The 12,081-nt window shown below is 36.2% G+C and overlaps 1 protein-coding gene across 1 annotated transcript; it reads left to right on the top strand.

Annotated features, from left to right (window-relative positions):
- Positions 1–8,162: 8,162 nt before the first annotated feature.
- On the top strand, positions 8,163–11,764 carry LOC107612963 (ADP/ATP translocase 1, mitochondrial). The gene is made up of 4 exons (XM_016314768.3): positions 8,163–8,341; positions 9,855–10,365; positions 10,456–10,827; positions 11,246–11,764. The coding sequence occupies exons 1-4, from the start codon at positions 8,163–8,165 to the stop codon at positions 11,540–11,542; spliced, it is 1,359 nt and encodes a 452-aa protein (XP_016170254.2). The 3' UTR covers positions 11,543–11,764.
- Positions 11,765–12,081: the final 317 nt, after the last annotated feature.

The raw sequence follows: 12,081 nt of genomic DNA, 5'->3' as shown, positions 1-12,081 counted from the left end.
CCAAGAAGTGGAGGCATACATGCAAGAGCTTAATAGGATAATTCCACCCCAAGGACAAATTGAGCAGGTGATAATTTCTTCAATGAGCTTCATAGGCTCACATTAATTTGCTCTCTTGGAAACGGATTATCAACTCAAGGTGCTTCTTGGAGTGTTAAATGGTAAAGGAGTGGGTGTTGGTTGCCAAAGGAATTCAAAGCATAAGTGGTGCAAGGTACAATTTGGAGGAGTCCAACACTTGAGTGGGTGCTTCAAAGGTGCTTGGGAAGGTTGTTCATCCAAGAGCACAAGTAAAAATCAACAAGAAGATGATAGAGAAACTAAAGTGTGGGATCCGGGCATACAACCCCACAACCAACAATTTTGGATCCCAATTACTTGCTTGAGCTTGCTTAGGAGCTTGATGTACTTCGTTTGGGATCCCAAAGGATTCTTGAAGAACAAGCACGGGTGGCAACTCAAGGATGAGTGGAAGCATAAGCCATCATGACACAAGCTTCACTCAAAAGTCCAACTTGAGGACTTAAAACCAAAGTGCTAGGTAAGAGACACCCCACCATGGTAATATCCTTTCAACCCTTCTTTCTTTTAGTTTTGTTTATTGAATTTTGTCTCTTTAATTAGCTTAGTTTAATTGCATTCTAGGTTGAATTTAGTTGAATTTTATGTTTGATCATGTGTTTTTTTATGAATGATGTGTTTTGGGCTTGAAAAACTTTGATTAATATCAAGATTGGTGCCCTAGAGGCTTTAGAAATATTGCAGAAACAGAGTTCTGTGCGTGCGCACAGCCTCGTGCGTACGCACACTTCCCCTGTTTTTCACTACCTGTGCGAGCGCACAGCTGTGTGCGTACGCACACACGTTGTGGCATGCTCTGTTCGCAGCGCTCACACCCTCTATGCATGCGCACCCCCTAACATTTTTATTTTGTGCGTGCGCACGACTCTCTGTGCATACGCACACATGGTCATTTTTATGTTTTCAAAAAAAAAAAGAAGTGCTTTGTGCGTGCGCACACGCCTGTGCGCGTGCACACATCTCTAGACCCCCTCTGCCAACAGCGCACGCACATGTTGTGCGTGTGAACCCAACCCCTTTCCTCCTTCTATGCGAATGCACACCTTCTTGTGCGTCCGCACAGGCTGTGATGCATCTTCTGTTCGCAGCGCTCGCACGCTGTAGTGCGCGCGCATACCCCTCTCTCTTCCTTGCGTGCGTCCGCACACGACCTTGTGCGTCCGCACAGGTCTTTTCTCTCTTCTTCTTTTCTTTCTTTCTCGTATTTCTTCTTTCTTCCTTCTTTTTCTTCTTTCTTTCTTCTCTTCTCCGGCGAAACCCCACCGCCGTGAGCCTCGCAGTGGCTAACCCAAGTGCCACTGTTGCCTATCCCTTTCTTTTCTATTCTTCATCTTTTTAATTTTCTTGTTTTAATCTTCTTTGTTACGTTTAGTTGCTTGCTTAATTTTTGGTTTTCTTATTTAACTTTGGTTATTCAGCTTACCTTTTGCTTAACTGCTTGTTTGCTGTATTGCAAGTGTTCCAATTTCTTATTTAGGGGTTGTTGATGCTTGAATTTCCGCTTGAATTTGTTGAATATGTGCACCGCATTCCATATATTTGACATAATGCCTGAATGAGCTTTCTGTTTAATCCATGTGTTGTAGCTACCATATGTATTGGAATATATTCTTGTTTGGTATTCTAATCAAGAATTGTGCACTTTTAAATGATTATGATGTTGTTTTGGATTGGAATTTCAATCATGTACTTGATCATTGTCTTGAGTTACTAAGCACCAAATTGATTTAGAAATTGACTTTTTGTCTCTTATTTGGTGTAATTTTTAACAAGTACATATTGAATTTAGTGAATTGAATGGAATTGCTTATTCATCATGGTCTTTAAGTCAATATAATCGCATCACAAGATATTTGCTCCTTGTTAATGTTTAGCATTTGTTTGAGTTGACTTGACTTGATTCTTATCAAGACTTAGCACTTTTTGTAGCAAGCACCTTCCCATGTAATTATTTGATGATTCTTAAAGATGAATAGGTAGTTCTCTTCATCATTACATTGATTATTATTTGTTGTGCTATTTTATATCAATTTTTCTCTTGCACTTGCACACCTTCAATATCTAATATTTCTTAAATTCAATTCACTCTTGTTGCAATTGCCTAAGCTTGCTTGTGTTTCAAGTGATGCTCATTCATTGCTTGCATCTTAGGCCATTTAGTTGAGGAACTCATACTTACTTTTTCATTGTGTGGATGCCACTTTAACCGGCCGTTGTGTGTATTCCACACCACTATGCAAACTTCCTCAATTAGATACTTATTTACCCTCCCCTTTACCTTTTTGTACTACTTGCCTATGAGTTCTAATTATACTTTATTCATTCCTTTTGAGGATGAGACATGAAGGCAAGGAACCGGAAAATGAGGAGGACACCGAGAATGGAGATGCCAAGCCCGCACTGAACTTGGTGGTTTCCACACAACCCAAGCCCTCGCATCCACCAACCGAAGGTGGAGCTCTTGAGAGACGTTCTCCCCGGATCGTGTTCGTGCACGGAGGACCGTGCAACGCTTAAGTGTGGGGGAGGATTCGTCATTTTGGGGCGTAAACTTTCTTTTCCTAACACTTTGCACTTTACTTTTGTTTCTTTTTATTATGTTTCTTATACATATTTGGAGTGTTTTTAACTGTTGCATTGCATTTTCTTTTGGTACATATATCATAGTTTATATCTATTGCATTTTGCATCTTTTGCATGGTATATATTTTATAGATAGAAGTTGTGATTGGATGATGTGAATAGCATATGCCTAGTTATCTGGATCCTAATTGTTCATGTTAATTTTTGCTTGTTGAAAATTAGGAAAAGAACTAGGAAATTTTGAAAAAAAATTTGCATCCATCACAACATACATACATATAGGAAATAATTTTGGTGAAAAACAACAAGAATTCCCAAGAATTTTATTCAAGGGCATTCTATTAAATTGATTAAGAAATTGTTTTCAAACTTGCTTGAATGATTTTTTTTATGGAACATAAAAGAGTAAAAAAAAATACCTTGTGAGTTTCTGAACTTGAATGAGTGGTTATACCTTTTAACCACTAATTTTGTTCATTGTGTGATATATCTCTTCTATGATTGTAATATTGGTTTTGCTTGATTCTTTATTTCCAATGATTGAAGTTTTGAATTGCATTGAGCATGATTGAGGCCATCCTTGATAAAAGCTTACTCTACCCATATAGCCTACCCTTTGCACTACTATTGTTAACCCCCTTTTGAGCTTTATTTGCCCCATTGTTCTTGATATTAGCACATCACAATCTTAAGCGAAAAACCATGATTTACCTTGAATTGTATCCTTGATTAGCTTAGGTTGAGGAGTGTGTTTCATTTAAGTATGGAGGAATTTTGGAAACATTGGTAGTGAATCAAATTGTTTGATTTTGGGTATTCATTGAAAATTTTAGAAAATGGGTGCATTCATGTATGAGCTATTGAACCATATGCATTATCTTTTATATAAAAAAAAAAAACACCATCATGAAAAGGGGACAAAAGTTACTCCAAAGAGAAAAGAAATGAATAAGGAATGCATATATGATGTAAGTGAAAGAGCATACATGAATGTGTGTGAAAAAAGTGATGGAAGGTTAGGATTGCATTTTATTTTGATTTGGTTGATATAGGTTGAGTTGAATACTTAAACTAATCAAGGATTCAATCATTTTAGTCCACTTAGCCATATATATCCCACCTTTATCCTAACCCCATCACAACCCCAATAAGTCCTCATGATAATTGCATTCATGCATCACTTTTTGTTGATTGTTAGATGAAAAGAAAATCCTTGAAAGCATGATTGGAAGGAGATTTGAGTGAATTGACCCTAAATACCGAGTGCTTAGAGTGTATACACACCTAGTGAGGGTTTGATCACTCAATTCTATGTTTCCATACTTCTTATCATGTATTCCTGCAAGTTACTTCATTTTGATGAGTTGGATCAATTCTTTAGATTTTGGTTCCAATGGATTGTTTTCTTGCTTTGCCCTAATTGTCTATACTTGCTTGGGAATTTGATTGTTTGTTTTCACTAATTTCATAGGATATATATATATATATATATATATATATATATATATATATAGTTGCATTTAATAAGTTGAACCCCTCTTGATTGTTTTCTTTGTTGGTTTAACATGTGGACATGCTATTGTTTAAGTGTGGGGGAATTGATGAGTCCATATTTGTTAGTTTATTTTGACTTGAATGGGATGGATTCTAGCACATGAACTCACACTTAAGCACCAAAATAGCATACTTTTGTGTTTAATCCATAAATTGAACCTAAATATGAAAACATGCAATTTTGTGCTTTAATAGAGCAATTTAATCCCACTTTTATGTCATTCGATGCCGTGATATGGTTTGTGAGTGATTTCAGGCCTTGGAGGCGAGAATGGATGGGCACAAGTGGAAGAAAGCATGCACAAGGGAGAAAATATGAAGAAAACAAGGAAAATCACACACAACAAAGTGTGCATGCGCACAGCCCTGCGTGCGCCCGCACAAGCGAGAATTTCCATGTGTGCGTACGCACAGGTCAATTTTCAGCCGAGTGTGCGGACGCACACGACTATGCATCCGCACAGGTCCCTGCACGTGATTTCATTAATGAAATGCGTGCCTTATGATTTCTGAGGGCTTTTGGCCCAAATTTTGAAGATTTGAGGCTGAATTTGGAGTGCTATATAAGGGGATTCAACACATATGAAGAACAAGATTTCATTAGGGTAGATTAGTTAGAAAATGCATTAGGAGTAGGAGTAGGAGTAGAGTAAAAAATGCTCTCTTAGGGTTTAATTTCCATTTCAATTGTAGCATTTTATAGCAAGCTTTGATCTTTCATTTTGCTTCCTTAATTGTAAGTACTCTCAATTTCCTTTTAATTAAAGTACTTTCATTCCTTTGGTTCAAGCACTTTGTTTACAATTACAATTTTGAGTTCTTGAAGTTTTGATTAATGAATTTTATGTTTCATGCTTCCTTTATGTTTGATTGCTTGTTTATGTTTGGTATTGTTGATTGTTGGTTATAGTTTGTCATATCTTACTTTTATGCACATAAGGTATTTGTGAAAATGCCAACCTTAGATTTTGAGTAGATTTTCCCACATTGGCTTGTGGTTTGAGTTCCTAGGATACTAGAGTCATAATATCCGACATTTAGTGGTAATTCTTGGGTAGTTAGTTGACTCTTGTTTCCATTGACGCTAGCCTTTTATCAACTAGTTTAGTAAGTTGGTTAGGACTTATGGATTAAAGTCAATTATGCTTACTTGACTTACTCCTCGATGGTTGGGGTTGACTAGGTGAGATTGACTCATCATAATTACCATAGTTGTGGTTATGGCGATGATAGGATTCCTTGGATTCTCATTCCCAAGTCAAGGCTCTTTATTGCATTTATAGCATTTTCATTAGTTTTGATCCTATTTACCTTTGCTTGCATTAATTTCCAATTTTGATCATTGCTTAGTTCTTTCATCGCTTAGTTCTTTTAATCTTTCAATTCTTGCTTGAAAACCCCCCTTTTCCCCCTCACAACCGAAAGAGAAACACTTTCAATTGCATCCTAGGGAGAACGACCCGAAGTTGAAGTACTCTTGATCTCGGTTATTATAATTTGAATTTAAAACATTTAATTGAGAGAATTCGTTGTTGGTTTGGACTATACTACTAACGAATTGATCCTTGTTTTGATTGATTCCGAACCATACAAGAATTCTCTTCGTCAATAATCCGTTAGAGGGTTTCACATATTAACCATTTTTACATAATCTGCTAAAGGGTTCCACGAATTATTTGAAAACAATAATTTGATATAATCCGTTAGAGAGAAAAGCGAACTAAGAAGACTTTAGTGAATCACTTGTTTTCAACTTCTATGCATAATTTCTAGAAGGTACCAACAAATTATGAAGAGAGAGACAGTTGGTTTGAGAGAGTATGAATATAGCTTGAATGTGAGTGTGTTGAACGAATTAATTTTTTGATACATGTATTTATACACGAAATTATAAAATATATGTAATAAGAATTTAATTCGTTCAACACACTCATGTTTAAGCTATATTTATGCTTTCTCAAATCAATTCTCTCTTTTTTTATAATTCATTACTGCCTTTCATAAATTATGCATAGAAATTGAAAACAAGTAATTCGTTTTTCTCTCGAATGGATTACGGTGGATTATTATTCCTCACTAATCCATAAAATTCCAACTCATTAGATTCAAATGGCTATTCTCTAAAACTCTCTAATAAATTATATAAAAATCGAACAAGATCGAAATGTAATCTTTTGATATTAGAACAATTAGATAATATTTTACTCAAGATAATTTATTTACGTAAATTGTTCTAAAATATGTTTTTTTTATAAAAAAATATTTGTTGTGTTATGTTATTTCAAATAAGTTAATCGCTAAAAATTTGAATAATTTAACTAATTTGTCGATGGTTTTTTATTTTACTCCTGTTTGCTATAAACTGAATTTTATCATGAATATGATTGGTACGGTGAAAATTTCTTTTTCAAAAAAATATCGTTGGTGGTATAGTGGTATATATTCATAAAAATAATTTTTTTTTGAAATAAGACATTAAAACGCAACAAAGTAAGAGTAGGGTTATCAACTTTTATATTTTTAGAGTAAACTACCATTTCTACCCACAAAAGTTTTAAATGCTAACAAATCTATTAACAGAAAAAAGAAAATTACAATTATTATTGTACCCATGAAAGATGAGTTCCATACGACAAAATTATTTAAACGCTAAAAAATTTTCTTAAAAACTCTAAATTACCCTTCTCACCACTACTACTACCATCATCTCCCTCTTTTTTTTCTCTCTCTCTCTATCTATATCTTCAACATCAATCTATTGTCCCCTTTCCCAGCAACCATCAGCCATCATCCTTATCTTCGTCACCGTTGGCAATCCCAACCACCCCTCACTACATCACAGACTCATCTTGAGGGTTAGGGTTTAAAATTGATTCTTATTTACCCAAAAGTATCACAGACTATTCTGGAGATCTTCATATTCTTCTTGATCCCCTTGTATAGTTCCTCCAAGTTGCACAGCAACACGTTCTCGACCACACCCACTGCTGCCCACATAAGCTCCTTTGCTGTGAAAGTTCTCAGCATAAATGTCGTTAGCATCATAGGGATTAAATCAAGAGGACGAGGGCGACATGCAAGGGTTCTGGCAGTCGTGGTATTGGTGCGCGTTCCCGTTCTGATAATGGTGCAAAGAGTTGAAAGAAAAAATAGTAGAATGATGATGACAACGATGATGGTGGAGGCGGGAGAACTGACCAGACTTGAAAGCCTTTTCGCCGTAAAGATCATAGATCTAAAGCTTCGGAGGGTCATTAAGAACATTGTATGTTTTGGAGATACGTTTGAATTTGGTCTCAATTTTCGACTTGTTGAGGGAGTTCATATTGGAGTGCCAGATCATTGCAAGTCTCTTGTATGCTTTCTTCAGGTCCTCGTCACTCACATTTTGGTTCACTTTTAGAATGTTGTATTGTGGTGACGGTGGTGGTTTGGATTTGATGGTGACGAGTGAGGATAACAAAAAAGACATTTTTTTTATTAGTGGGTTTAAATCCAACTGTTTGGAGTGAGGAACATGATGAAAATTGTGATGGACAGGATTGACGGTTGTGACGAAGATGAGAGTGATGGCTAGTGGTTGCTGGAAGAGAGAAAGGATGATAGTAGTGCTAGAGGGAAGGGTAATTTGGAGTTTCTAAGTAATTTTTTAGTGTTTAGATAATTTATCGAACAAAATTTATCTTTTATAGATATACTTGTAATTTTTTTTTTATAAATAAATTTGTAAGCATTTAAAATTTTCGTAGATAGAAATGGTAGTTTATTCATATTTTTTTTATTTATCAAAGCAAATTTCTAATTTCTTTGAAATCTATTTCTCTTCTTAAATCCAAACATATTCGGACGGTGATATACGCTCATGGAGTAAGGAAAATTTCTTGTTCTTGGAGCATACAACGAAACATCACCCCACTAGTATGGATTCCTTCTGACATGGCTCAATGATAGTGTTACACGTGTGCCCTAATGGGACCCACCCACAAGTTCCCCTACTACATTCGCATATAAAATGGGTATTCTGTTGGGCGATTTTGCTTCGTTCAAAGCACGCACGCCTCCGCAAAAATCTCCTCTCCCATCCCATTCCTTTCGCAATCTCATTTCTCTCTGTTTGTGAAAGGTAAAGCTAAACTCCGAAACCTCCATTTCTATTCGGTTCACACTCTTTCAGATCCGAAAATCTTGGTGTTGTTCTTGTTTTTTCTTCTCTCTCTCTTTTTTCCCTTAACATGTTAGCTCTTCAGATCTGTCAGTGTATGAGCGAGACCCACCGTTTTATCAAAATTTTCTTTTTACGGGGTTTAGATGTGTTTTGTGTGCGTTTTGGTTACTGTTTCATTGTTAAATGATAGATCCGTGTCTTAGTTTTCTTCGATCTGATTCGTGCTGACCTTGATCTGTGATCTAGATCTGTTTCCGTACCGCGTCGGTGGAAAAGGTCCCTGCTTTTGTATTTATGTTTTATAAAATTTTTTTGATGTTTCATATGAAGTATGATTTGAGTATTGGCTCTTTATTAATTTTGATTTCTATTTATTTTGATATTTCAAGATGGCTAGATCTAATTGGCTTTTGTTTATGGCTGTGTTTTTATTGTGATCTCCGTTTCGCATAGTGTGGTTTTTCTATTGGGTAATTATTATTGGTGGAAACGTCGCCTTCACTCGTAGACTGGCTTATGTCATTATGGTGCCATGTTTTTTTTTCAAACTTGAAAGTCCCTTATATATTATTGTAATTGCATCCTTCTTTATGTGATCTTTTGTAGATCGTGTTTATATGAAATCCCTGGAGTCTTTTATGCCTTGTACTACTGTATTTTACATGTGATTTATAAATAAAGATTGAGAATTTCTTGGAACTTAGACTGTATTATAATATATATATATATATAAACATTCTACTTTTTTACTTGTTTTAGATGGGTACGTGCTTTTAGATGATTTGAGGTTTGCTTTGCATCATCATAATATTTTAATGAAATATGCTCACAAAGTTGTTGAATCCCTGCTTTTTCATGTACAATTGTACATACTTATACTTGTTTAATGGATATAAAAAGTTTGATTGCTGTATGACACGTACTTCGGTGCACAAATTTTCTTGCCTTTTTGTTCCGATTTTCAAATGATACTTTGACACTAGAGGAAGGAAATTATGTTATGTAATTTTTAGGGATTTCCTTTAGTGCCCTTGTTTTCATAGAGTATTGGTACTGTTACTGTATTTGACAGTTGTGATTTATAATCTATGGTTTTTGTATAATTTAAATCTATGGCTTTGGTATAATTTAAAAGATTTAACAGTTTGAGGCTAGTAACACATCGGGATAATTTTTATTTACAAATAGATGCAGTTACCCTATCGGGATATTTTTATTTACAAATAGATACAGTTACCCTTTAATGTTTTAGGGGTACCTTAGAAACCTAATATTTTCTATGATTTTTGTAGTGGTAACAATGGCATAGATAACTCTGTTCTACCTGTATCGCTTGTATGATGGTCCTCATAGATAGCAATATGATGTAAATACTTTGTTCTGGTGGTTGTTCTTGATACGAGTGGTTTAGTAAATTCGGTTACTAATTGCATATATTTGACATGGATGCTATGATTAATTTATTTTCCAGGAAATCCACCATGGTTGATCAGGTTCAGCAACCAACAATCATGGAGAAGGTTGCTGGACAGCTCCATCTCCGCTCCAACTCATCATCTGATATCAGGAGCTATAATGGAGCCTTCCCCCAGCGTGCTTTGTACCAAAGGCGTGCATTTGGGAGTTACACAAATGCAGGGTTGCAGTACCCAATGATGCCGGCATGTAGTGCTACTACTGATTTGAGTGCCGTTACAGCAACAGCCTCCCCTGTTTTTGTCGCAGCTCCAGCAGAGAAAGGAAACTTCCTTATCGACTTTCTCATGGGTGGTGTTTCTGCTGCAGTCTCCAAAACTGCTGCTGCTCCAATTGAAAGGGTTAAGCTCTTGATCCAGAATCAGGATGAGATGATTAAGTCAGGTAGGCTCTCAGAGCCCTACAAGGGAATTGGTGACTGTTTTAAGAGAACTATGGCCGATGAGGGTGTGATTTCCCTATGGAGAGGTAACACTGCCAATGTCATCCGTTATTTCCCAACTCAGGTTAGTTATTTCATACATTTGTTTTTCAGTTCCATCAACTGCTATTATTTCTTGTTGCATAATGTTAAATTTGCCATTTGAATTCCACAGGCCTTAAACTTTGCATTCAAGGATTACTTCAAGAGGCTTTTCAACTTCAAGAAGGACAGAGATGGTTACTGGAAATGGTTTGCTGGAAACTTGGCCTCTGGAGGTGCTGCTGGTGCTTCATCCCTTTTGTTTGTTTACTCCCTCGACTATGCCCGTACCCGTCTTGCTAACGATGCCAAGGCCGCAAAGAAGGGTGGAGAAAGACAATTCAATGGCCTTGTTGATGTCTACAGGAAGACTTTGGCTTCTGATGGTGTTGCTGGGCTTTATCGTGGTTTTAACATCTCCTGTGTTGGAATCATTGTGTACCGTGGTCTCTATTTTGGAATGTATGATTCCCTGAAGCCAGTTCTTCTCACTGGAAGCCTACAGGTTAGTGTTCATGCTGCACTATCGTTCTTTTCTGTGATGTTTGGTTTAACCAGTTCCCTGTTGTTGTTAACTATGTTAGTTGAGTTTAGATTCTCGAGTGAAAATTTGTTAAGGGGTGAAGTGAGGGGGTAACAACCTTGAATCAGTCAATAGCTTATGTGTTCATGGCGGTTACTCCATCACTTAATCACCTACATTTACTCACGTTAGAGGATTACAACTCTTCTTGCAGGCCGTGATCTGGAAGTTTCTTAATTTCTATTGGATCTTACACTGTGGAGCCTGACATTTATTCAATGTTTTACTATCTTTTGATAATATATGATTTATTGTAGATTGTGATAACATTGTTCATATCATTGATTCTCACCACCACAATCTTTCGCTGAAATATTGCTTTCTCTTTGTACTATTGCAGGATAGCTTCTTTGCTAGCTTTGCTCTTGGATGGCTCATCACCAATGGTGCTGGTCTTGCATCATACCCAATTGACACTGTCAGAAGAAGAATGATGATGACATCCGGCGAGGCGGTGAAGTACAAGAGCTCCATGGATGCATTTGCTCAAATCCTCAAGAATGAGGGTGCCAAGTCCTTGTTCAAGGGAGCTGGTGCTAACATCCTTCGTGCCGTTGCAGGTGCTGGTGTGCTTGCTGGTTACGACAAGCTTCAGGTTATTGTGTTCGGCAAGAAGTACGGTTCTGGTGGCGCTTAAATCCTTTTAGCGTCGGTTTTAAGTTATAGTGTTCTTTTTTTAGATGGCGATGAAAATCATTTAGTTTCGAGAGTTTTAGACATTTTTGCTGCGGCAAATTTTGTTTAATAAATTTACTTAAGTGGGATTCTGTCCCAGAACCATTTATAATTTCTGGAAAATTTTTTATCAAAGGTATGATTTATTCAGTGGCGGGCAAAGTTATCTGCCACTTTGAACTCATTCATTGTTTCTTATTTTGAAATATATCTTGTTATTAAGTTCTGATCTGCGTATTCCTAGAATAAGATTGTTTTTGAATGTTGTTGAATTCGACAGATTTTATTTAGGGATGAGTTATTCCTTTGTTATATGCGTCAGTTTTACAGCATATGTAATAATATTTGTTATTCGACTATATAATCTTTACGTTTGTCTTTATTAGGAGTAAATGATCAAATTTGTTTTTAAAGATTACTCATTGTTCTAGTTCATCTTTTTTAAGTTAGTTGTATTAGTCACTCAGTTATTTTTATTCTTCACGGTATCAAAGTTTGCTT

Source organism: Arachis ipaensis, chromosome B8 (genome assembly GCF_059453495.1).
Source record: "Arachis ipaensis isolate K30076 ecotype BB chromosome B8, ASM5945349v1, whole genome shotgun sequence".
Classification (NCBI taxonomy): Eukaryota; Viridiplantae; Streptophyta; class Magnoliopsida; order Fabales; family Fabaceae; genus Arachis; species Arachis ipaensis.
The sequence above is the reverse complement of the archived record's forward strand: the minus strand, read 5'-3'. Positions and strand labels throughout refer to the sequence as shown.